Below are 27,399 nucleotides of genomic sequence, written 5' to 3'. Positions count from 1 at the left end.
CAAGCCCATTTCCCCTAACATTTACACCACACTGCCATCTTAGAGGACTTGGATTGACCCTCTAAGCAATGGGATTGACGGTAGGGGGTGTGGTGGGGTGGGGTGTGGGGGTTGTGGGGTGGGGGGGGGGGGATGTCAGCGGTCCACTCCAAATTTTTCAGTTGACTCATTTGCACGTTCTTTGCAGCAAACAGTGAGGATCAAGGAGAGATCAGAGGAGATGACAGGGCTGAATTAACCTGTCTGTAGATGTTATGTTCCGTCTCAGTACAAGATAGAAATCTCTGTTTATTTCTCCAGCGGAGGGATTTAAATGCACCTCTGTGATGCACTGAGCTTTTCTTGCTCACGCCTATCACAGACTTGAAAGGATCTATCAAATTCCCAGCTTGATTAATGAATTTAGTACATATTCACGAGGGATGAAATGTAAAAATTGTTTTTTGTAAATGTCTCTTTCGCAAGTAATTTTCAGTCGCGTTCTTATTCCCTGTGGTCCTCTGCTGCCATCTAGTGGGGGTATAGAGTACCCTCAGGAGTCGTGTTAACGGTCAGTTTGATCTGTGTCCACGTGTGCAGATAATACGCTTGAATGAAAGCAGCAGTATACTTAAAATGAAAATGTAAAATTATAATCACTTGGAGACAGATGGAGTCCTTATACTGGAGTGCAGTTATTACATTGTAATTGTTTGTTAATTATTATGCTACGTGAGCCTCCCTGTTCAGTGTGCTGTTAAGGAAGCGATACTAAGCACATCCTGGTTGGTGGTCCACTGTTCACGAGCACATCTCTCACTGTGCTGTTATAAGGCTTTTTAACTTCACTCTTCATGTTTTTTGTTTTGTTTTTTTTTTTTGGCTTGGGGGAGGCACGGTTGGTTGCTTATGGTCATCTTTAAGACATGCTGTTGTAGATGGTGCTCCTTATCTTCTCCACGATTTTAACAAAGCTTTTGAGAACGTTCCTCCCCTGACTGCGCTTCCTCCTCCCTGCCTGCGGTGGGCGCTGTGCTGCAGAGGCCACGGTGCTGAGCTACGACGGCAGCATGTACCTGAAGATCATCATGCCGGGCACGCTGCACACGGAGGCGGAGGACGTGGCGCTGCGCTTCATGTCCCAGAGGGCCTACGGCCTGCTCATGGCCACCACCTCCAAGGAGTCCGCCGACACCCTCCGTCTGGAGCTGGACGGTGGGCGGGTCAAACTCACCGTCAATCTAGGTAAACCCCGCCCCCTGCCCCTACAGCACCCCACCGCTTTCCCCCCAAAACTCCACCCCCCAAAACCCAACCCCTTTTCCTCCCAAAACTACATCCCTTAACCCCAAAAACCCGCCCCCTGCCCCTTGAAACCCTACCTGTCTCCTCCCAAAACTCCGCCCCTTACCCCCAAAACTCCACCCCCCCAAAAAAGCCCCAGGTCATCCCCTGCAAGACACATGCAAGAATCCCTCCCCTCAACCCCTCTCTCTGTGTGAACCTGTCCCAGGACCCTGCCCGGGTAAACCCCCACCCCAATCACCTCCCTTCCTCTGAGGGTGAGGAGAAGCTACAGGGTCACTCACAGGAGTCTGCCAGGAGGGGCGTCGGAGCTTCTGAATGAGGAGCAGGCTTTGCAAATTATTAGGCACAGGGGGACACAGGTCAGTCATTTCTATCAGATGCACAAGCCTGAGACTTTAATGCACCTTCAGGCAGGAACTGCAAACCTCGTGTGCAGACTGATACCCACAGGCTGAGCTGCAGAGAGAGAGAGAGGGAGAAAGAGAGGCGGAGAGAGAGAGGCGGAGAGGCGAAGTGGGAGGGAGATGGGGAGAGAGAAAGAGAGGGGAACAGAGAGGAAGAGAGAGGAAGAGAGAGAGAAAGAACGGGAGTGTGAGAGAGAGGGAAGGAGAGAGAGAGAGAGAGAAAAGGGAGGGTGGGAGGGAGGGAGGGAGAGAGGGCAGGAGAGAGAGATGAAGGGGAACGCTTGGCCTGGGGGGGCAGGGGTGTTTCGGGGGGGAGTGGGACTCCTGGCAGATGCGTGTGTATGATGGGTAGCCCTCCTCCTTTCTTTGAGCTCCATCCTTTGATGGAGTGGGGGTACTGACTGAACTCCCGGGGGGGGTCCTGTGACGCTGCAGCGTGGGCAGTCACAGAGAGAGCAGCAGGGGGTGAGGGAGGGGGGGAACTCCTTCCTCTGGCTCACAGTGCAATCCAATCTCATCTCTCACTCTCTCACTCTCTCTGTATCTTTAGTCATTACTCTCCCTTTCCATCTCTCACTCTATCGCTCTCTTTCCCTTCACTTTCTCCCTCTCTCTTCCTCCCTCTCTCCTCTCACTCTCTCTCTCTCTCTCTCTCTGTCTCTCTCTCTCTCCTCTCACTCTCTGTCTCTCTCTCTCATTTCTCCCCTGGCCATGGCCCAGAAGGCAGAACTTTTCATCCCTTCAATGGCCTGTATATCTGCGGCCCACGGCTCAGACAGCCCCACAGGGACCGGCTCACTGAGACCGTCAATACCTCCCATGACCACAGGGGGGCAGGCTCATGCACACAGGCTGTGCACATACTCCCGTACACACATGCACAGGTACACACACATGCATGCACACACACACACACACACATGCACACACACAAACCCATGCATACACACACACACACACACACACGCACACCCACACGCATGCACACACACAAACCCACACACACATGCATGCACACACACAAACCCACACACACACACACACGTACCCATACACACATACACACACATACACACACGTACACACACAAACCCATACACACATGCACAGGTACACACACGCACACACGCACACACACAAACCCACGCATACACGCACACATACACACATGCGCGCACACATGCACCCATACACACATACACACACACACACATGCACACACACAAACCCATGCATACACACACACAAACCCACGCACACATACACACATGCGCGCACACATGCACCCATACACACACACACACACACACACACACATGCATGCACACACACAAACCCACGCACACATACACACATGCGTGCACACATGCACCCATACACACATACACACACACACACACGCATGCACACACACAAACCCACGCACACATACACACATGCGTGCACACATGCACCCATACACACATACACACACACACACACACGCATGCACACACGCAAACCCACGCATACACGCACACATACACACATGCGCGCACGTATGCACCCATACACACATACACACACACACACGTACACACACGTGCACACACAAGTGCATGCAAATATGCACCTACTCACACACACGTACACACACGTGCACACACATACATTCCCACGTCATAACACAGGGTTCGATTAGACAGGCAAGCACTGGGAACAGGCAGACTCCATGTTGGGGCTGCAGAACTCTGCTGGAGGCTGGTTAGCAATAAGGAGAGATACAACCTCCAGCGGTAGATTGATTGCTCAGTCTGGCTGCAGTGGCTAGACAGTAGGTCCCAGAACAAAGGCTGTTTTTTAAATGCCTTTGTGTTTCTTGGCCCATCAATGGGAGCTGGTTTTATTTTTTAAATGGTACCCCTCGGACCTGCGTGCAAACGCAGGGTCTTTGAGAAATGAGAGACACGCTGTGTGTTCTTTAATAAAGCCCTCCCATATGCGACTGCATCGATTGGAATTGCTTTTCCTCAGCCTGGACATAATCCCCAGTTAAGCAACTTCGGATCTACTGCAGATTTCACAGACCTGTGGCTATCGGGTCCATGAGGCTTTGCTTCCTCAGTGAACTCTGTGAGGCACATTGATTGGACGAGCAGGGTGCGGATGTCACTGAAGACGAGGTACAGGGACGCTGACAAAGTCCTGCCCTTTTCTCAGTGGCATCACTGCCGTAACTACCGTCATTCTTTTTTTTGTTTAAATCCCAGAATGCATCATGGTTACAAAAAGGAAGTTGTGCAAATGTGATCAGGTGGTTGAGGTATTCAGTGTCCCCTGTGCAGTGAGACCGGTCCCTGGCTGTTTGTGTCCACTATTCTGTAGCGGTTGACAGCTTCGAGCTCACGCCTCAGCCACAGCCAGGTCCACGTACAGCCTGTAGCCACTAGAGGGCGCCAAAGACACACACACACACACACACAACAAAGAGTGGCGCAGAACTGAAGAGGAAGGTCCAGTATGTCAAGCTCCACAGGGAGGTTTCATTGTCAGGGTCTGAGCAAGCACCAGCCAATCAAATGCATTAAATCAAATTCACACACTGAGGAGAACGTCTCGTTTCACTGTACAGTTCTGCTGGATTGTTTGTTTCTGCAGAGCTCATACAGTCCTCAGGCATTTACGATTGTCTTTAGGAGACTGTAGTCCTACGGCAACCCCGGGGCGTCATCTCTGAGGCTCAGTAAACACACCCACAATGCCTTTCTTTCTCACTGAAAGAATAGCATACTCTACATAAGACAAGTAATGCTGTGTTTTTAAACACCTGGAGTCACACGTATATCTATGAATATGTCGAGCCTCAGGTGTTAGTTAATCACACCCCCCCCCATTTCTTTACTGCCTGCCAGGTGGTTCAGTCCTCAGTGATCCACAGAGGGAGCAGAAACAGGCATACTCACGGACTGTTCCATTACAGTGGGAGTGGTGGGGGTGGGATGTATTCTAGAACAGATGGGCTTCTTCAGTATTGCTGTACAGGTTGGGCTTTTGTGTGGCTGGGGTGTGCAGAACACCTTTCCTGACTGCTGGGATCGGATCCCTCTCTGAAAGGTCTACAAAAGGCAAACCCTTCCCCACTTGAAGATAAGATTTAAAGACAGAAGACGGAAAATGGCTCTATGTACACACAACTGCACTCACACCATCAAGCCTTCAGAAGATACCCCACGGCCACTTTGCATCATGGGATGTACATGTCACCTTGTGACCTGTATTTCTCTGGGGTGCTCATCCACAAGCGTGCCCTAACACAATATCCACATTAATGATTAATATTAACTATGACAGATCTGATATGGAATATGGCTTACATGGTAACAGAGTGCTCCAGCTGCATTACAAACAGCTTTCTGTTCATACAATTATCCGAACACTTCCCAATAACTGGGTTTAATTTGATTTTTTAAAAAGATACAGTTCGAAGTCTGGGGGAGCCCCTGCCCCCCCAAACTTCCATGTGCTGAATCCATCCCAGCAAAGATGTGTTTAGATGTTTTATAAACAGTGATAGCTTGTGAAACATTGATGTTGGGGAATAATTTATAATTATCGCTCTGAAGCTATTCAATCAGCCATATAAAGGAGATACTATGGCCGCCAAGCCCAGTGTCGACAAAGAGGGTCCTGTTCTGGCCGAGAAGCAGAACGGTTTGCCTGTGCTAGATCTTTGGGAGGGGGATTCAGTGAGGGAGGGGGGCATTTGGTAAAGGGAAAGGGCGATTCTGACTCGAAGCGTGTCCCCGGATGGTGGCGGAAAAAAACGAAATGTTTGGTTGTCTGCAGAATGTACCTTGAAGGATGTAAAATGTTGTTTCTCTCTCTCTCTCTCTCCTTTCTTTTGATTTGATCTCACCATCTCGCTCTCTCTCTCCCGCCAGATTGTATCAGGATAGACTGTAATCTCAGTAAGTGGTTTCTATGTATTTTCAAAAAAACTACCTGCCTAATCTGCCGTATTAACTGTCAGTCTGTAAAATGTGTCCCTCTCTGGTGAATGGAAAAAAGATCTTCCTCTCTCTTCCCCCCTCCCTCTCTAGCTTTCTCTCTGTCTGTCTGTGTGTTTGTCTGTCTCTTATCTCGATACTTCTCTCTCTCTTTCTTTCCCCAGTGTGTAACGTTTTCACACTTCTTTCTCCCTCTCCCTCTCTTGTTCTTAGTCTTATTTTAGCTGAATAGGAATTTTAACGCATCACAGCTATCAGTACACACTGAATGAACCATGTCAATCTATATAGTAAAGATAAACAATGATGTGTAACAGAGCACAGGTGGTTACCAAGGTAAGTGTGGTCGCACAAAGGCAGGCTGTGTGTGTGTGTGTGTGTGCGTGTCCATGTGCGTGTCCGTGTGTGTCTGTCTGTCTGTGTGTGTGTGTGTGTCAGTCTGAGTGTGTGTGTGCGTGTGTGCATGTGTATACACATGTATATATGAATGAGTGTGAGAGAAATTTAATTAAATCACACTGCACACCCCCTTAAAATTCAAGGGATGTAAAATCCAGGAATTGCATGTGATTCCTTCAGTATCCACAGCTGCTGCTTTCAGAATCAAATGCAACAACAGGGGTGTGTTTTCCCTCCTGTCGTTAAACACAAAGTATTGCCACCCCGTGAACGCTTCTCAGTAAAAATTTCACTGTTAATCAACTCTTATAGAGTACACATGGTCCCTACTGGACTCAAATATACTCTGTTAGAGTTGAATTAACACTGGACATTTTACTGTGTACTGTCGCAGTATTAAATCAACATTTGCCCTTAACTTATAACCCAAGTGTTAAACTTTTTCTTTAAAAAAAGAAATAAAAACAAAATTTTGTTTGGCAAGTTAGGTTTTACAATTGCTTGAGGAAAAATTTGTTTTTAATTGTTAGTCAATGCTATGGAGGAATGGGAATCAACTCCTAGGCATTCTTTTCTTGAATCGCTGTTCTTAAGGTGTGCCACCAGAGGGCGGTAGACACCACTACATCAGAGGCGTTGTGGTAGCCTCCATTATCTGACCATTTCTGGACTAGTTCTTCGAGAATCAGTCCAAATCAATACTCCAGAAGGTGCATTTTTGCTACTAAAGCTCACATTTGTATGCATTTGTGTATTTTAGGAGAAACGGTTCAAAAGACAGAAAACGTGAAAAAATACAAGCCGCCAGTTGCGGTTTTTTGGGTTACTTTTAAAATGTACCGTGAAGGCGGGCAGTGGACCGACACGATGTATGGCGCAATTGTGTATCTGCCCGTTGAAATTTAAAAGCTTTCATCCTGTCGCCGGTCTTTCCAGTCCATCACCGTTCGTCAGTGCACTCTGTGTACTACGCTCTTGGCCATTGTGGGCATTGCAATGGGGATATGTATCTCTGATCTGGCAACGTTTCACTGACGGGTCATAGATTCTACTCAACTGTTATCCTAGGTCTAAGAGAGTCCATCGTAGGACAGGCTGAAGCGGAAGATTTAACCCGGCAGTACCTCGGGCTTGTGAGCCAGGTTTGAGTATCCCTGTTATAAGGCATTGGATCAGGTTGTCTGCATTCACCAAACGCTTCTTCAGTTCGTAAGTGGGTCAATTAGTAGCGCGCAATTGACTAAGAAGCGTGAATATGATTAACTCGGAATAGCACAGCGGCCCAATCCTCTCGCCCTATTAAGAAAGACAGTTCATTACTACCTTTGTGAGTAAACAGCTTTGCTTGCAGTTCAAGCGTTTTTACTATAAATAAGTCTTACTTGGAAACTGGGAATATACTGTAGAAGGTAGTGCATTCATTTGATGATTTAGTGATTAAAAATGGGCTGATGTGTGCAACGGAGTGACGTATACACGGGTTCCGTCCATGTGCCAAGCTCAAAGATACCCAACTTAATCTTATTGTGACTATATAACACTGTTAATGATAAATCGACCCATTTCGTAAGGTTGTTATATTTCTTGGCCTTGCAGGTAATCTAATGAGCTGGTTATGCCATAGTATGACAGCGGGGTGCTGTTAACTTTGGAAGTGGGCCAATACATTTCAGTAAGGTCCGCTTACCGTTCTGAATGTTTGACCCATCGCTTCAGTTTTGAATATTATTAGACCATTACTTCTATAGTTTTTTTTCCGGTAACGGAAAGCTCATAGGTTATAGTCTTGAAGATATGCGTATTTCCAAGGTATGTCCAGGAAACGGTTGGCTAAGAATCTGAATAAAACGGTTGCAATTGTTCTGGAGCAACATACTCATTCATTTGTTCAATGTAATTTTGACGTTCCATCGCTGCAATGCCCTCTGTCAAATCGGAAGAGCGCAGATGAACAGGAGCAGACTAGGACATTGTGATTATCCGGCTTATTCTCCGTGCGGTCCACTGACTGGGGGGAGTGAGTTCACCAGTCGGCTTGTATTCACAGCCAGGGCGGCCGGTAAACGATCGATCAGGGCAGCTGCTTGTTGTAGCCTAGCCCGTATATCCCGGGGACTTTAAAGCCTGCCGCGCGTGCCCTCCCGGGACTACTGGTCACGGTTGGCGCAGATGTTGTCACGATTCGGTTGTTGACCGTGGGTTGTATCACCGACCGGGGAACCAGTACATTCGCACCATTTTCTACCTCTGAGCCCCATAATAGTTACTATGAACCCCAATAAAGTGAAGTTGAAGTTTTCGAAAGTCAGAAAAATAAGCTCAGTCACAGCTAGATGAGGACTAACCACATTAAGAAGGCAGTACTGCAGACAGTGAGACAGCCCCATTTGAAGAAATGGGGCACGTAAAATGTAAGTGCACTGTTTGTTTCTTGTTTTGACATGTTAAGATTTTGAAATGTTATTTGGCTCAAAGTTACAGCCATTTATTTTAATTTTTGGTCTTTAACTGCATTACTTAAGGCCTATTCAGAGCTTGTCTTTCCCATTAGAATTTAATAATCTAAATCTCTGATTGGTGGGACTACTATTAAATCTGGTTCATGATATTATGTTTGTATTCCTTTTGAAAACATTTTTTTCCAGCTGTTTCGTAATCCATTGCCTTCCTGATGCCGTAGTATCTTATTCAAGGGTGCTACAGTAGCATCGGGTTTAAGACCAACAAGGTCAAATAGTCTAACCTCAATGCACCACGAGATCATTATGTTTTATTATAAAGGGAATTGTTATTTGGTTGCTTATTCAAAGTTTATTTTGTTATTCACTTCCTAAAAGGTCGTGGCCTTTATGAACACAGCAGAGCAATGCACTGTGGGATTTCTGATGAATGGTTTGAACACTGGGTTTGCGAGAGTGCAAGGTGTTTATCGACCTGGCGCAACAACTGAAAGATTTGACGGTTTGGAATTTGAAATGTGTAACGGTTAGCAGCTGGTTCAGCAGCCACAGGCACGGAGTGCTTGCCACTTCTGTTTTTGTCATGGGGAAAAAATGTATTTGGCTTAGATTAAATGTTTATTTGGATTCTGGGGCTTCAAACAGTTCTGGTGTCACTGGAGACGCGCGTGTTGCGTAGCTTTCATTCTCAAATGCAAAACATACTACATTTTTATTAAAGCTGATTTTCCCTTTTAATGGCAGTGAAAACACAGTAATTATCTGCTGTTTGTTTGAAGCAAAATATGTCGGCAGTTAATCTAATGCGTTCCAATTAGTTCCTGCTAATAATGCCTTGACATTCTCGGGCCTGTCAAGTTTTTGCTTTTAATCGTATTTGCTTTTTTAACAATTAACTAGCTAACTTCAGTGTTGCTTAAGTAGAGGCAAACTGTGATTTTGATAAATTATACAGATAATTTATTTAAACGTGACATTTAAAAAAATGTGCACATAAAATATTTCGCATTCCAGTTACGCATTTAGAATCAATTATCAAGAGCATGAGACACAGTTTTCAGATGTGGAATACGGAATGTCACCACAATGAATCATTAATTTTTTTTGTAATATCTTATTGGACGTGAACTTTTAAGAAGTAATTGTAATCGGTTAAATGTATGCATGCATGCTAGTATAATTACATACAATTGTACTTGGAAAAAAGCCAACACTGATCATTTCATTGGAGAAATTAAAACATTAAAGGAAATATTATGCTATAATATATCCCTAATATAAATTTATGTTTCAGCATTCATTAAACATACATCTCCCCAGGGCATTTAATGCATTACATTACATTACATTACAGGCATTTAATGCAATGTGCCAAAACCCTGCAGTAAAATTCTGAAGTCATATTGCCATTAGCACTTGCGTGTTGCGATGTTCCTCGGGTTCATTTTGAACAAAAAAGGGTGCTTTGTTCATTTTAACACCCACCCCCATGTGTAACCCGATTTTGAGTTTGGGGTGCATTTGTTTACCAAATAAATTCAACCAAAATGCGTGTTAAAACGTTAAATAAATATGAACCAATAAACTATTCCTTTGAAGAATGTATAAACTTCAAAGGAATATTCAATCCGATGGATTTTTTTTCTTCTTCTTCTTCTTCTTCTTCTTCTTCTTCTTCCTTTCAGTGAAATGGGTTCTGCTAAGAATTTGTAGCGCTAGCGTGCTGGTGGGTTTTGTCGCTAGCCTCCTGCTGGGAGCTGCGTCCCTGAGCTGGGGATGTGTGGTAGAGCCGTGTCGTGCTTTGGCTCTCCAGGACGTCTGTCAGCAGCGGCTGTGATCTAGGAGGAAGTCTGTGTTCTCCCAAGGCAGCGACCCCACAGGCAATTATTTCTCCCCCTCGTTTGTTTTTGTCTCGAACCCCCGTTTTCGCGCCGCCCGCGCTACCCTCTTGGCCACGTCGGCTCTGCGAGACGGAGGATCCCCGGAGGGCCGGCGGGTTCAAATCCTGTGCAGATATCCAGCCCCTGAGAAAAGTTTGGAATTGCTCCTGTCAGATTCCTGCCAAAACGGGGTACAGGGCGCGGAAGTATTGGCATCCGAATGTCTGCTGAGCGGTAGAATAACATTGTGCGTGGCGGGGCTTCTGTTGCGGGTGTGTTACAGCTCATGTTCCACTGTCTCGACGCAAAACAGCTCCTTTCTGGGGAAAAGCGGGACAGAGGGCAGCTTGGAGAAGCACAGAGAGCAGACATATGGGGAGAGATACAGAGAAATACTGAGCTGCAGGCTCAGTCCTTTAACAGGCTGTCAGCAAGTAGGCAGTGGGGAGTGGTGTGTCTGTGTTCTGCAACTCTCTGTCATGCTCTCTCTCTCTCTTTCACTCTCACTCACACACACTCACAAAAACGATTGGATGGAAAAAACTGACACTTCAGAGCAGTCATGGAATTAACTCAATCCTGGGGGGAAATGGAATCAACTCAATCCTTAAAGCAGTCATGGGATCCACTTGGTCCTTAGAGCAGTCATGGGATCCACTCGATTCTTAGAACAGTCATGGAATTTATTAGCACTCAATCCTCAAAGCAGTAGTGGAATCCACTCGATCCTTAGAGCAGTCATGGAATCCACTTGGACCTTAGAGCTGTCATGGGATCCACTCGATCCTCATAGCAGTCATGGAATCCACTCGATCTTTCGAGCAGTCATGGAATCCACTTGATCTTTAGAGCAGTTATGGAATCCACTCGATCCTTAAGAGCAGTCATGGAATCCACTCGATCTTTAGAGGAGTTATGGAATCCACTCGATCCTTGGGAGCAGTCATGGAATCCATTAGCTCTCGCACTAAGAAGAGCCCACCTTCCCAGCTGCTGAAACATATGGGGACAGTGAGGGCAACCGGGAGCACTGTGAGACATCGACCATCGACCGGGCTTCTCTGACCGCACACGTTTACAGCCACGGTTCGCCTCACCGGGAGCGGCTGAGAAATGGACTCTGAAGGCCGGGGAAGCCAAGGTCGGGTCGTGACGGGAGTTACGGCCAAACTCTCCCTCCGCGTCCGTCCGTTATCTTTTATTTCTTTTTTGTTTTTTCCGTTGTTCCTGTGGATTCGGTCACCGTGGCCAATCACCGCAGCAGGTCGCTGTCTCTTTGGAGGGTTGTGAGGAGCCGGATGTGATTGTGTCTTCTTCGGTAGCGGGAACAGTTTAGAGAGGGGGGGGGCGGTTGGTGTTGAAAAGCTATGGCCCTGATATGCCTGCCTGCTTGCGTTCGTCACTTTATCTCCGGATCTTTCCTCAGCACGAGGAGAGCACTGATTTTCCAAAGATGATAATTACGGCACTCACACCGAACTGCTTAATTAGATGCAGCGATACCAAGTCTCATGCAGGCGTACGATAATAAAAAGTTTTTTAAAAAATTTTTAAAAAAGATATTGTGCGATAAGGAGCAGAACTGTATCAATTTCGGCGAGATCCCATCTCGGTCGTGCGGATGAAGCGGCGTGTTCTCCACAGAAATCCCCCCCCCCCAACCTCGCCTCCACCTCCGCCCCCCAGGCCTCAGCGCCCAAGCGCCGCCTTCCAAAAACTGGAGGGTAATTTCGCGACATACCCGCCAATTTATTTCCGAGCCTTCCTCAAACCTAATTTGTCCACCTATCCGGAAAGCGGAAAGAATCCATTTTGATTCTGGTATCTCTGATTACAGCTACGGGACTGTATCAGAGCCTGTCCCCAGGGCCGCTCCACGGACCCGGACTCTGGATTATTTAAGAGAACGACGCACGGCCCATTTCTCTGAGCTTGAGTTCGCTTCTCTCAACGATGTCAGCTGGCTCTGGGACAGAAAAAATGAGCTCGATTTACAGAATAAAATATCGCTGCTGTACATCTTAGTGTTTTGTGTTTTAGTTTCCCTCGGCTGTGGCAAGTCTTTCCTGGTTGCATGTTTTTTTTTTTAGTTTCACTAGACTGTTGAGGAGAGATTCACAATGCACTGTACTTATATTGCTGTTGATCTCTGCCCTGGCTTGGTGGGAATCTGCTTCAAATAGATAAATACTGCCGACTGGGTAAATACTGCAGACTATTGATCACTATACCTCAATCAGAACATGAAATCTCAATCTTTATTATATCAAATTATATTTCTCATCATCATGCTATACCTTTGCGGGGTATTTGGCTTTTTTTGTGATATTAGGGGGGTCTTAACCACCCCTTTCCCCTCCTACTTAGTGTGCGCTGTTTCCGGAAGACCTCCGTGCACATTTGCACAGGGTGTGTTTCCCCGGAGACACGCTGATTGATGTCTCAGATTGGCAGAGAGCCGTTTCCATATCGCTGACTGTGCACAAACGCAGCGCCTGCAGGATTCTCCAGTCACCACCATCATGGCCCCACCCCCAAACCCCCCCCCCGGGAAAAAAGCGACGCCCCCGCACATCAATACGCGGTGCGTCATGATGATGAAAAAAAAGAAAAACGTAATAAATGAGTCAGTGGGCTACATAAATTACAGAACTAAATCAATTGTCGCCCGCTTCTTGCGTGGAATTATTCACGTTGCAGGATAAGTTTCGCAGCAATTAATCGCGATGTGTGAGCGAGCCAAAGGGCCTTCGGCGCTTCCTGTTCCACTGAAAGCACTTTGCTGGAGCCCAGGTCCCCAAGAGCAAGCCAAGGGTAGGGGGGACGGTGACATGGAAAACCCGGAGCGGATCCTGTCTCTGACAGGGTGGCCATTCAATTCGGTCAGACACTAGGCAGACTAAATTACAGTGGTGACGGAGAGTATTGACAGATTTTGGTTAAAGCAGCAGACGGTGGATGTCACGCTCTCTTACTGCTTGACAGTGGTGTATTGTCACTCCTGGGGTCACGTGACGTGTAGTGTAAGCCACTTCCTTATTGTAAACTGCGATGTGACAAAATGGCCACCTGTTACCTCCTGTCGCTGCTGAAGATATGCGTGATCACGACGCCTCAGCCCCGCCGCGATTCGCGCGGCCACAGCTGCTCTGTCCAGAAAAACGGCAGGTTTCCGCGGCGCTTGTCAACACTTAGCTGCGTTCCGATCTGTCATCTTTTCAAAGATGTTTTTTTCCGGCCGCGGTTTGGTCAAAATTGACCCGTTTCTGAAGCCATCTGTGTTTACAGAACGGAGAGCGGAGACTTCGCACCCCCCGGGTTAAATAATCGCAGTAATGCGCCTGTATTTTTTTTATCCTTTTCACAGCCCTGTCTTCTGGCGGGGATGAAAAAAATAAAAGAAACTTTTTTAAAAACCAATCAGATCGTTCCCTCTCGGCGAATGGCCTTTGACAATCGGCAAGCGCCCAATCGCAGCCGGCGAGCTGTCAGAGCGATTGAGAACCGTTCTGTGAGAGAATGACCGTGAGGAATTACCTTCGGCATTAAAGCAAACAGCATTTAGCGAGGTTATTTAAATGGAGGCGGAAGCGGGGTCCGAGAGGCGCTCGTGTTTTAAAAGCAGCAATTTGGCTAAATGTCAGGCGGGAGAACCTGTGAAACGTCCGCGGTCAGAGTCTTTTGTGTTTCGCTTTTTGAAGAAGAAATCAGCCGTGTGTGGGAAGCGGAATTAAAGTTCACCAGAAAACATTGATCTAAAAATCTATTTTATTTATTTTTTTGAAAGCACACTATGAAAAAAAAACATATATATATATATGTATCAGTCACAAATTAACTTTTTTTTATCTTTATGGTGTATTCCAGGTACGAGTGAATATCTTTCTTATGCTTATCAGTTATGTCATATCACGTTGGTGAAGAAATCTTGACCGTGTGATATTTCATGGTCAGATTACCTTTTTTAAATGGAAAGATTTAGCCAATTTTTTACCACGGGATCATGGTGATAGGAAAAATCCTGATGTAGTATTCTGTATTGTATTTTATCGCACAGCTGTTCTGTGTGTATTTCTGAAGTATATTCCTCAACATTGGGTTTGGATTTGGGTTGGTTGTTGAATATTCTAACTTCCTCTATTTGGCACATTCTCGTTCCCACTGCATATCTTAAATTTTTTTAAAAAGGGGAGGTTACGATAACAACACATATCCCTCCCTACTATAATGACAATGCGCTTCATTTGGTTTTTTTCTGTCAGGATTTATAGGTATGCAAATCGCGGGTCGGCAGTGACATTTTAAGCTGAGTGTAATTAAGCGCACTTATGTAAATGAGTCCGGGGAGGTCAAGCGTTTGTTTGGAGTATTATTTTTGCGAGGGGCCGTGAGCGCGCTGGAAAAGCGGAGCCGCTTTTCCGAGGCAAACATTTGTTCCCCCCGAATTCCTGGCTCTCCTCCCGCGGGCGGGGCTGGAGCTTTCCCGAACGGACGCGAGGCGGTCGGGCGTGAAGGCTTTTCGAAGCCGACGCCGATTAGCCTGTGACAACACGCGTTATCGTCACGCTGCAGCACACCTGCGGTAACGGGAGGAGGCGGGGGGGCGTTGTGAGAGGTTCGGGGTTCGGGGTAGGGGGTGGGGGGGGGTTAGGTGGTTTTTTGTGTAAACGCGGAATCGCATGTAGAACAGTGTTAGCCGAGCCGGCTCTAGGATTGGTGGCCCTAAACCAGTGGTCTCCAACCCTGGTCCTGGAGAGCTACAGGGTCTGCTGGTTTTCATAGCACTTCATGAATCAATTAGAACAGTTGATTGCACAGTTAACTCAACTCACCTGGTGTCTTGGGTCTCAATTTGGTGCTGATTTTAAAGTGAAAACAAAAACCAGCAGACCCTGTAGCTCTCCAGGACCAGGGTTGGAGACCACGTTGTTCTACATGCGATTCTACGTTTACGCAAAGACCAGGGTTGGAGACCCCTGCCCTAAACACAGGAACCAGTCGCGAATCGGGGAGCCGATAGCCGCGGAGACGTAAATAACGATAACACACATTTACAGCGTGTTCCTAAACTCATTTTTAAAACTTGAATTGCGAGGCCCGGGGATGGGCGTGGCCCGGGGTTGGGCATGGCCCGGAGCGGCTGCGCACGGAGTGTTCCTGCCAGCGGCCGGCTCTGCGCTTCCGGAACGTTCCGTGGTGCCGCACTGCGCCGGAGCCCGACGTCCTGGCCTCGCGCCCCTCTCTCTCTCCCTCTCTCTCTCTCTCTCTCTCTCTCTCTCCCTCTCTCTCTCTCTGGAAGGGGAAAGGGAAAATGGCTGAACACGCAAGTCCGTCGTGATGTCCGGCGTCTCGGAGACCGCGCCCGGGGGAGGCGGTGATGTCGCCGTGAATAATACATGGCCGCCGGCATCGCCGGGCCGGGTACTTAAAATCCAAACTGCACCCCCGTGTCCGCGTTGGGAGCAGAGGCTTTGAGTTGCCTCTCTTTTAGTGTGTGTGTGTGTGTGTGTGTGTGTGTGTGTGTGTGTGTGAAGGGAAGGGGGGGGGGGGCAGGGGAGAGTGTGTGGCGTTTAGGAAAACAAAGCGATCCTGACTCAGGGCAGGAGCAGGGAGCCCAGGCAGTAGAGGGAAGACTTCTCTTAGGGATGAAGGCACCAGGGGTTATTTTTATGTATGTTTTTTTTTTTTTCCATAGATTGCGTTGTTGCCGTTCTCGTTGTTAGTGTTAATCAGTTTAACCATCAGGGTCCAAGTTGAACTATGCGGTTGTTCCCTGTACTTGGACCGGTACTTCTCTCTAGGGGTTTCGTCATACTTGTTCCTGGTTATGCTTATACACTTTGTTGTACGTCGCTCTGGATAAGAGCGTCTGCCAAATGCCTGTAATGTAATGTAATGTAATGTTAATGCTGGGATTGGCACAGCGTCCTCTCTCCTGGACACTGAAACAGGACGTGATTCAGTCAATGACTCGACCGTCCTCAGGAGAGTCAGTTAGGAGAGGAAGTGTTGGAAGTGGAAAGCATTCACATAGTACACATGTACAGTGTACACACACACACACACACAAACACACACACACACACGTGCATACTCACACGTACGAACACACGCACGCACACAACCAAGCCTACTCTGATTATTACTCCTGTCTGTCAGTATAACTAGATAGTACTACGCATAACTCCCCATTCCTCTCCCTATATTGCTCTGTTATATGCACTAAAGGAGCTGACTCTACAGACAACACTCCGTCAGTGTAGATTCACTGTGTTTTTTTAACGCCGTGGTGGAATCCAGCATCAAAATCCATACCTGTCGGATGGGATGTGTGTACATATTCTCAGTGCTTTGATACGTTCAGAGCTCTCGTGAATCTGTGTTCGATTTTTTTCCCCCCAGAATGGGTGGGTCGTTGAACGGAGAACATGAAACTAGAAGAGATTTGAAAAGAGAGGGAAGTTATTTAGACTGTACAGACGGGTGTTTTGTAAGAATAAGTGCATTGTTGCACTAGGGACTTAAATAGGTTTGATCTCACTGTCCATTGACATCTGAAGACTATCACTTGAGTTGAACATTGTCCTTATAAAACACACGTGTGTGTGTGTGTAGTGTGTATGTGTTTGTGTGCGTGAGTGTGTGTGTGTACGTGATTGTGTGTGCATGTGTGTGTTCATATTCATACTGCCTCCATTAGGACGGCCATATGGGGGCGCTTGACTCTTGCATTGTTCTTCGTTAGAGATTCATTATGCCAGCACCTGAGGAAGGTGTTGCCTGAGGTGTGTTTTTTTACTAATGGAGAGAAGTAAAGTGCAGCTTCAGCAGTCTGCACACCTTAAGTCAGACTGATTACTTCCATTTGTCTGATGCGTCATTCTGCAGTGCATCCATTACCTTCATCTGCATTCAGATACGGTGAGCGTTGATCTGCGCCTGTTATCTGTTACTAATGAAAGGCAAAGGAGCACTTTTTTTCTGTATGGACTGGCTCATGTTAGGAATTTGTGGGGAACTTTGGGGGGGGGAGGGTGGGCAATGCATGTTGGGATAGACTGCAGCACCTCCTGCGACCCTAAACAGGAATTAGCAGGCATGGTTAATGGATGGTAAAGGGGCTTGACAAAGTGGCGACCTCTAGCGGAGGACTGAAGTAGCACACCGGAAAACAAGGGGAGCCGGCAGTAATGGAGAAACGCCGTGTCACAGAATGTCCCACTTTTTTTTAAAGGGGTGGGGCTGTGAGTGTGACATCATACAGCAGGAGGACTTAAGAGCAGGTGATTGGCTGCAGTCAAGTCCCTTGGCCTGTCCTATTGGCTGTCGCATTTCTCGGCGGTTCTTTGGCTGTTTCCACCGGAGTCTCCACGCGTTTTTTTGGGTCATTTATCTCCGCCGGTCTCGCTTCTTTATTTCTCATTCCCTCTGTTCTTCCCCCCCCCCCGGTGCTTCGTGTCGGAACGCCTCGACCTCCCGCCTCTCTCCACGCGTCGTTAAAAAGACGAGCCCTCGGAAGCGTCCGGAAGCCTGCGAGGGCCCCGTCGAACCCTGATGAACGGGCTGAGGAGCGCCCGTCTGGGGTGTCACACGCAATTTTTTTTTTTTTTTACATCTGCAAACTCGAGCGCCATACAAAAAAAAAAAAAAAAACCAACGCCTTGGCGGATGTGCGTCAGGGGTTGCCGAGCGCCCGGAGAACCCCGCGCGCCGCCGCGGCGCTGCTTTATCAGGAGCGGGCTTCACGCCGCCGCAGCCTGCGGTGAAGTCGGAGTTGTGTTGATGCGCCGTTGACTGAGGTCCCGCGTATTTCTTTCTCTCTCGCTTTTTTTTCCTTCTGTTAAAGTGAGTTGAGTGTGTGCCTTCGTGCCCCCTGTTCCGTGTTACCTCGGCGGTGCCGAGCTGAGATGTGAAATCATTTTTCAGCCTGCCTCTCAAACGTGTTCCTGTCAGTTCAGCTGTCAGTAGCTGTAAGCAAGGCTCTACTGTAAGCAAAAAAAAGAAAGAAATAAATAAATAAATCCGTTGTGAGTCGAGAGCCTGGCTGTTTTTACTGGCTGCCTCATGAAAAGAGCCCTCTTAACAACACACTTCCTATAAAGACACACTTCCCTTTATGACATACTTCCTGTAAAAAGGAGGACTCTTAATGACATAGTTCCTGTAAAAAGGAGGACTCTTTATGACACACTTCCTGTAAAAAAAGAGCATCCTTTATGACATACTTCCTGTAAAAAGGAGGACTCTTAATGACACACTTCCTGCAAAAAGGAGGTCTGTGGAAAATTGATAACTGGGCCTGTGCTTCTTTGAGTTGTGGTAGAGCCCAGACCCTTGCTGTGAATGCGCCATAAATAGGAACTTCCTGATTCGCCATAGCTCACACCATCTCTCTCCCCCCTCTGGATTGTAGAAGGACACCCAGAGTAAAGTGGAGGGAAATGCCAGCCAATCAGAGTGTGATTTGGTGGCCTAGAGACTCAGACAAGCAGTGATGTCGGAGTCATTTCATTATTTCTGATCTTAACTGCTGGGGACCTGATGGAAAACGGCTGTGTGTGCATGCGAAGGTGCCGTTTAAGTCAAAGATCTGACATCAGATTCTCTGCATCTCTGCGTGATGGATGACCCTCGAGCTGAGGCAGCCTGCAATCAATCAGCAGGTGCAAGTGGAAAGGGTTGCATCTGCATGCGAAATGCTTTTCTGTGTGTGTGTGAGTGTGTGTGTGTGTGAGTGCGTGTGTGTGTGTGTGTGTCTGTTTTTAAAGGTGTGAGATTTTGCATGTGTGTGTGTATGTATATGTACACCAGCAAGTAATACAATTCAGGTGTTCTCCTTGGTGTCGTGCACATCCCTGTGCGTTGCTGTGCTGAATCCACATTCTGGCCAGGTAGGTGACATCACTCTCTCCGCCCCCACCCCCCCCACCCCCACCCCCCACACACAGGTAAAGGCCCTGAGACGCTGTTCGCCGGGCAGAAGCTGAACGATAACGAGTGGCACGCCGTGAAGGTGGTGCGCCGGGGGAAGAACCTGCAGCTCTCCGTGGACAACGTGACCGTCGAAGGTGAGGTCGCGCCGCCGGACCGAAGGACCGCTTGAATCTTTCACGAGGGCGGGTGATCGAAAGCACGTCGGTCTCGGTCTTGCCCAAACCCCGTTCGGCCGCACTCGCGGTCAAATATTCATCAGCGTTCCTTCGTGGCTACACGTCCCACAACATTACCGAAGGTCCGACCTCACTAAACCTCTCTTATGGCCACGTGTCAGTCAGCTCTATTTACGAGTGCACTCTATGCAGTATTGCTGAAAGCCAAACCTCACTCAGACTCATGAATGGTTAAATATTGGTCAGTCTAATTTTTGACCTCACTTCATTAAACATTACTGAAGGCCAAACCTTATTCAGCCTTACTTGTGGTCAGAAATATGTCCGTCCGCTCAATCCTACTCAACCACATGCATCCTAGTGGAGGAAGGTGGTATACATTTTGGAGGCTGTTGGGTGGCTTATGCTATTATGGCACTGTTCTAGTGTACGGATTGGTATCTGATCCGGATCACGCCAGTGATGGCTTTGGCTGGTAGCCCATCAGGGTGATGTGTAATTACCTCTAGGGCCCCCAAGGAATTGGAGGGTTCCAGCCAGCCCGGATGGCAGCATCTCATTGCGCAACAGACATGACATGACTGGTGTGGCAGGTGGCACAAGACTCACCTGCTTGAGCCAGAGCGACACGTGTCTCCTCCTGGGCTCAGCGAGTCCGGTGTGGCGAGTTAGTGTAACTGGGTGGTGTGGTCAGTGATTATGCTGCCGGCTGACGAGTGCTTACCTGCATGACATATAGCCACGTAACACACTGAACGCTTGTAGCGCTGAGCCTAATGTAATGGGCTTTGGGTAGCTTAGAAGTGGGGGGGGGGCTAACGTAGAACACGGCTGCACCTTCCGCCCCCCACACCCCCTCCCCCCGCCAGGCCAAATGACGGGCGCCCACACGCGGCTGGAGTTCCACAACATCGAGACGGGCATCATGACGGAGCGGCGCTTCATCTCGGTGGTGCCCTCCAACTTCATCGGGCACCTGCAGGGCCTGTCCGTCAACGGCGTGCCCTACCTGGACCAGTGCAAGAACGGCGACATCTCCTACTGCGAGCTCAACGCCCGCATCGGCATGCGCCACATCATCGCCGACCCCGTCACCTTCCGCACCAGGGGCAGCTACCTGGCGCTCGCCACTTTGCAGGCCTACGCCTCCATGCACCTCTTCTTCCAGTTCAAGACCACCTCCTCCGACGGCCTGCTGCTGTACAACAGCGGCGACGGCAGCGACTTCATCGTGGTGGAGCTCCAGGGAGGCGTCCGTGAGTGCAGGTGTGCGCTCGGTGGGTGTAATAGAACATGTGGTGGAGCGGGTTATGTGAGTCGTCATTGGTGGAGCTGGTTGAAGGGTGAGTGATGTCATCGTGGTGGAGCTGGTTAATGGGTGAGTTTGTTAATGGGTGAGTGACATCATCGGGGTGGAGCTGGTTAAGGGTGGTGACGCTCGGGGACTTATTAAATCTGTGGTGAGTTTGTTAAAGGGTGAGTGACATCATCGTGGTGGAGCTGGTTAATTGGTGAGTGACGTCATCGTGGTGGAGCTTGTTAAATGGTGAGTGACATCATCGGGGTGGAGCTGGTTAAAGGGTGAGTGACATCATTGTGGTGGAGCTTGTTAAATGGTGAGTGACGTCATCGTGGTGGAGCTGGTAATGGGTGAGTTTGTTAACGGGTGAGTGACATCATTGGGGTGGAGCTTGTTAAAGGGTGAGTGACATCATCGTGGTGGAGCTCGTTAAAGGGTGAGTGACGTCATGTTTTGAGGGATTGTTTTTCCCCGTTAAGCCTTATTTTGTCAGAAATCGCAGTATGCGTGCCATGAAGAATAAAAGCCCCATTTATACATTGTGCGACATTGCAGATGATTGCATAAAGAAAGGGGGAAAAGTTTTTAAACAATCAAATTAAAGAGTGGAGTGAATCACCAGGCTGCTAATTGGCTACTAAAACTAACCATTTTGTAATTGATAATGAATAATTCATTAAGTAAATGATAACGAGCCAAGCCTGCGTTGTGTTAACAAGTTTAAGGAAAAGCGATTGTGAAAGAACTTAAACACATGTGTTCAGCAACCTTAACCGAGCAAGATTATCAGTTCGCATGAAAACCACTATGCGCAGGGGGGTCCCCTAGGACCGAACTTCAGAACCACCCGCCGCGTACAACTAATTAGCTTATTTAACGCCGGCGGTAAGTGGTGAAAATCCACGCCAGCCCTCCAGGAATGAGACTGTCCACCCCGTGGTTTAGTGTCTGCACAGCGTGGGGTCCCCAACACCCACAGATGCCTTCTCTTCAGGTCCAGTAGAGCGCGGCTGACTTACTTTACAGAGCAGATTGCCAGGTGAGAGATTGTAAAAGCTTGCGCATCCATCAAGGTTTTTATTGTACTTTTTTTTATTTTTTATTGAACAGGCAGGATAAATGATGCCTGTCCCTTAAAGCAGCTCACTGGGCTGAATCTAATGTTCTCATTTCGCAATAAAGTAATATCGCTAGGAAATCGGGGGCTAGCCGGGGAGGAAGTCTTTCTTATCGTAATTAAGCGGTGTGGATCTGTGCTGCGTAACTGGCTAACAGTCTGCCCGCTAATGTGGGGGAAACGATCGTGTTTCATCACCACCCCCCACCCCCCCCCCCCGCCCCCCCTTCCAGTCTTTAGACACTCAGAACCTGGGATCCACTTATATGCAGGTTTTCATTCCAGCCAGACCCAGAATCTCTTAAGGTAACTGCAATTTATTTTTTTGCTTGATTTAACTTTGTCAGGTTCCGCTCATTTGCTTTTTTTTAAAGCCCGCTTTACTATAAACAGATGTCAGGCTCCAGTAAACTGAGAGCTCGTTCTTATGAACTGCATGGATTTCATACTAGTTTTGAGCATACTGCCGGTCCCTACATTCTGTGTATGCATATTAATAAGCCAATTGCCTAATGGCTTGCCTAAATCATACATATGCATGTTTCATTTAGAAATCCCAAACATCCCAAGATCCCCATTGTTAAGCTCTGTGTAACTCCACCAAACAGATGCCCTCAAACAACTCTGTTTGGTCCCATTGGGGCCAAATGTTAACTGCTAGGAGTTGAATTATCGCTGCACATTTTACTGTGTGTAGCTTGTCTTGTTATTTAATTTGTTTGGACTTGTTGGCTCTGTTCGGTCTCTGAAACCGCTTTCACAGTGCCAGACTGTGCACTTGGTCTTTCAACGGCGCTGGTGCAACCTTGGTCTGAGCATGAATGCTTTACACATCAGTTGGTATGGTGATGACTATTATAATTAAGCGTTTCGTGTCGGTGAAGCACCTTGCCTGTTATTTATTCCAGTCGATAATGCTCTCCGGTCCCATCGATTTTAAGACCCGTTTCCCAGCGTCTCTGGCGGTGTGTTCACTGTGCTGTTTTACACAATATTTTAATACACTGGCTCAATTATTAATGTGGATGGTAACCTATATTTCAGTAGGTGGATCTTTATGACTGTACTTTATTTCTGGGTATTAACACAACCCATGTTAATGGTGTGTGGGCATTAATGGAATTTCGGCTTTTTTTTGCCTAAATGATTCACATATTGCTGTCGCTTTTTTTTAACAACCCAGCTGATGAATTGTTGAATTTGCAGTCTGCGCATTTCCCCCTTATGAAACCCTGGGAGAGAAGAGGGATATAAATGGGTGTTCCGGTGCAGCTGCACAGCCATAAGGAACAGCCTGAGCGTGCTGTGTGGCAGTACTCTAGAGCTGTGCATGTTTCTGCGTCGCGTGAACGGATTATGAATCACGGATTTCGCTGGACACTCGATTGACGATCGAATCTGCGCAGCTAAATGACTCAAAACGGGGCCTCGGGGGGGTATGCGGCTTTAGCACGCTGGAATCCAGCGTCACTCTGCCTGTCCGTCAGTCAGGCGGCTAATCAATGAATTATTCAATCAGCCAATGAGTCAATCAATCAGCCGATGCGTCAGTCAATCAAGCGTACATAATGTAGCCACGGTTACGGAGTGCGCTTTAATTGACAGCTCGTTAGGCGGTGGAACTGGGCTCAGCTGGACTGAAGCAGGGTCCCCCAGGACCCAGTTTGAGTGCCTGGCTGAGAGAGCCTGCCTGCCTGTAGAGACCCTGTGTGTGGTGAATGGGTAAATGGACGGAATTTGTAGAGCGGTTTTCCCCAGCAAGCTCGGCTACACAAAGCGAGGCTTCGCGGTTAACGCCTCAACGTTCGCCCGTTTACACGCCGGTGGCGAAAGGCAGGCGCGCGAGGCCCCAGACCAGCTCCTCGGTTCTGTGAGATAATGCCGCTCATGATTTTAAAAAAGTGATACGTTTTGGTGTAAACGGCTCGGAAATGCGATGGTTTTCAGCTTTGTACGTGCGGGGCGTCGGAATACAGCTGTACTTCCACGGTGCAGGTCCAAATTAGTTTGGAACGTTAATTACAAGTGCTTGTTAAATTATAGTTGCGGGGATAAACTAATAAAATGCTTTTATAAGAGCCTCTCTCACTAGCCTCGAAGACCTTGCGGGTCTGACTGTGCTTAATGCCGACTCATTACAAGGCCCTGAATTTTAGTGGGCCAATCATATCGTATATTTGCAGACAGTTTGCTGTAATATACCTTAACCACATACTGATTTTATTCTCAGCATGGTTTTGTGACTGGGGGGGGAAAAAAGGAAGTACAGGCTAATTTTTTGACATGCACAGAATACAGAATATACAGTATAGCCAATAGAAATGAACACATCTAGTCGATGCTAACTTTGATCTTTCACTCTGCGATTAATTGAATTGTCTCAAGAGGTCACTTTTCAAGTGTATACTGAACAACCTCAAAAACGCATGTGTTTTGGATAAATTGACATGCAGAGGATGTGCTGCGTAAGTCGCTCTGAGTAAGCTGAACTCTAAAGCTGATTTCTGTTCTGTTATGACGCATTATAACGCATTATAACGCTTCGCAGGTTTGTCCACTACGTCTTTGACCTGGGCAACGGGCCGTCGCAGAGGAACTCGGACAACGCTCACGACCGTGGCACAAGTGGGGTCGGACGCACACGTGCACAAGCGCAAGCGACTCGAACCGTACAGCATCCAACGGGGCGCACCTGGACCTCAGCAAGGTGGGGCCCGCTGATCGACTCCCACCATGGGATCAGAATACCTCGTGATAAATCGAGTCTTCATCCTGGCTAGCTCCAATTTAGGGGGAGCCCTTCCCTCCCCTTGCGGAACGGAATTAGACCGTGATTAAACGATTCTCTGGTTCTGGCTAGCTTCTCCTTTAGGGGGCGCCCTTCCCTGCCCCTGTGCGGGACAGAATTAGCTCGCGATGAAAACTGACTTCTCTGGTGTCTGGCTAGCATCTCCTTAGCGAGCCTAAGTTGCGTGCGCAGGTGCTGCGTCAGCTCTGCGCACCGGGCGGCAGTCTGCATTCAGACACAAACGAGCGTTGTGTCCTTGGCGCCTCGACCGGCTCGCGGACGGAGAGCCGCCCGCCTGAAAGCCGTCGTTTGTTCTCGGGAATGAAAGCGGAAGAGGTCGGAGGGTTAGAGAGAGAGAGGGGGAAAGAGATGCGCGTTTTCATTTTTCTTTTCGTCCTGTGGATTCGGCTTTGAAACGCGGATGGCACACACAGGGGGTCAGTTTGCGATGGGTCGAGGCAAACGTGGCGTCCGTGCCAAGCATGAATCCGTCCGCCAAACAGAGGCGGTCCAAGACTGGATGAAACGGCATCAAACCGAAAGGCTGGCAGCGGTGGTCGGAGTGGACAGACCAGCCTTTCAGTGGCAGCTGTTAGCTCAGCATCATTTAAAAAAAAAAAAAAAATTCATTTTGCACAATTTACAAAGATATAATTACATAAAAATACACAGACAGATTTATAACTTTGCATACTGAATTAGATCACAAGTTCAGTATAGTCCATGAGACAGGTTTGTTGTATGTTGCATATTGTATTTCGGTTTAGTTAGTTATTTGTTTGTCTGCCAACATCGTCTCCAGGGACAACTCACCTCAGAATGCGAATCGCGGCCGAGACTGCACACACAGCTGCTTAATCCTGCCGCACCCTACCGCACCCTACCGCACGTCCTCCTCAGTACCAAATACAACCGAAATCATGCTCCCTGCAGTGCCGCGATGCTAATTCGCACAAAGACATGGCTGGATTCCCTTCGCGGAGTCGTATCTGGGAGCTATCTCCCTGTGTAACTACAGTTGTCAGGTGTGCAGATTCTGTGCTGTTAAAAGTAGAGCCCCAGCTTCCTTCAGGAACAGGACGCTCTAACTCTAAATCCTGGAGGGCCGTCGTGTCTGTGTCTGCTGGTTTTTTGTATGTGTTCCTGCACTTGGGTGCTTAATTTAAGTCACCGATTGGCTGAAGGGTCTGCACACCTCGTTTCCAAGGCCTAAATCAGCTGCCGGTCGAAAGGAAATCACGAAAACCAGCAGTGACTTCAAACCCGCAGGCCCGGAGTTTGAGAGCCCTGTTCTAGAACCGTCTGGGTGTATTTATCAGACGACGGCGAGCGGACTCCCCGGGGCCTCCTCGCCTGCAGGGCGGCGCCGTCGAGCGGCCGGAGAACAGGCCGTCTCTCTCTCGCGTGTTTCGCCAGCGCTCTGCTCGCTCGCGTCCAGGCTCTCTCCTGGGGGGCGCGTGGCTGTTTCTGAGGCTTTCGTTACGGAAGCAGGCGACCCGCTGGGATTGGTGGGATTGGCGCGTGCTGTCAGAACGACAGCAGCTGTGGAGAGCGGCTGTTCGGAGAGTACGGGGGCGGAGACGGGCCGGGCGTGGCTCCGACTGTCTGCTCGCCGTTACCGTGTCGACGCAGGACAGCTCGCAGCCCGAAGGATAGAAACTTTATTTAAAATCGCTCGCGAAACTGCCGAGACGACCGAATCATCAATAAAGCGTCTGCTTTAGCATCTGAAGCAGGCGCTGTGTACAGTATTTGCACAGTCATCATTAAGGGATTGAAGTGAGGATGAGGTGAGCTTAGTTGCTGACTATAACAAGTATAAAACTATGAAAATTGCGGCTTGAAAGTGTACAAAAACGAAAGCCTTAAACATTTATCTGGATCAGCTGTGTGTATTAATCAGGTGTTAATAGTGTTTGCTGAATACACTAGAAAAAGCTTTTGCTAATCTTACAGTGTGAAGTTCTGAGTGATTTGTTTGAAGAGGAGGTCGAATGTGGTGTCTGAGCTGAAGCCTAGGAGCCATACCTCCCTGTGCCCTGACGATCGAGTTTGTGTTTGACCGGCCTGCTTCAATAAAAGTTTATAAAGTAAAATTTATAAAGAACGGCAACGTTCAGCAGGGACAGAAATGAATGAAAAGTGCTGTGTGTGACCTAAAAGAGTACTTTTTAATAATTTTTTCTGTGACATTTAGAGTGCTGTATTGGGTTAGATTGAATGTTCCCACAAAATCAAGGAGAAATTTGACCAGCTTCCTGAAGTAGACGGTAGCCAGCGCAGGTATATGTTATGGGCTGCATTAGGCATAATGGATGCACTGTGACGTCTGTACACGTACGTCTATTGCGGTGGAGCACTTTTTAAATATATGGCGGAAATTGGTGTTTACAAGAGAATGTGAAATGTAGAAATATATTTAAGCAGAGGAGCAGGAGCCTGTGGGGGCTGGCTCTCCCGAGCCCTTGTGCAGAGTCGGTGGGCCACGCGGAAGCTTCCGGAAAACGCAGGAATGAACCGTTCTGACAGCCCGCCGGTGACGGGCGATTATCTCCGGATGGAGTGACAGCTGTCGGCGGGGCCGGCGGCGCAGGGGTTCGAGCCGTTAGCAGACGGGAGCGGGAATCCGGGGGGGGGGGGGGGGGGGGGCACGCTCCCAAAACGGGGGG

General features: G+C 48.2%; 1 protein-coding gene across 1 annotated transcript in view; it reads left to right on the top strand.

Annotated features, from left to right (window-relative positions):
* nrxn2b (neurexin 2b) overlaps positions 1-27,399 on the top strand; it is a 655,074-nt gene that overhangs the window by 328,772 nt on the left and 298,903 nt on the right. Inside the window, exons 13-16 of the mRNA XM_064325221.1 lie at positions 1,021-1,224; positions 5,612-5,638; positions 19,364-19,483; positions 20,395-20,791. Of these exons, the coding sequence (XP_064181291.1) occupies positions 1,021-1,224; positions 5,612-5,638; positions 19,364-19,483; positions 20,395-20,791 (748 nt within the window). The remainder of the gene's footprint in view (positions 1-1,020; positions 1,225-5,611; positions 5,639-19,363; positions 19,484-20,394; positions 20,792-27,399) is intronic.

Source organism: Anguilla rostrata, chromosome 3 (genome assembly GCF_018555375.3).
Source record: "Anguilla rostrata isolate EN2019 chromosome 3, ASM1855537v3, whole genome shotgun sequence".
Classification (NCBI taxonomy): Eukaryota; Metazoa; Chordata; class Actinopteri; order Anguilliformes; family Anguillidae; genus Anguilla; species Anguilla rostrata.
This window is presented reverse-complemented; position numbering and strand designations above follow the sequence as displayed.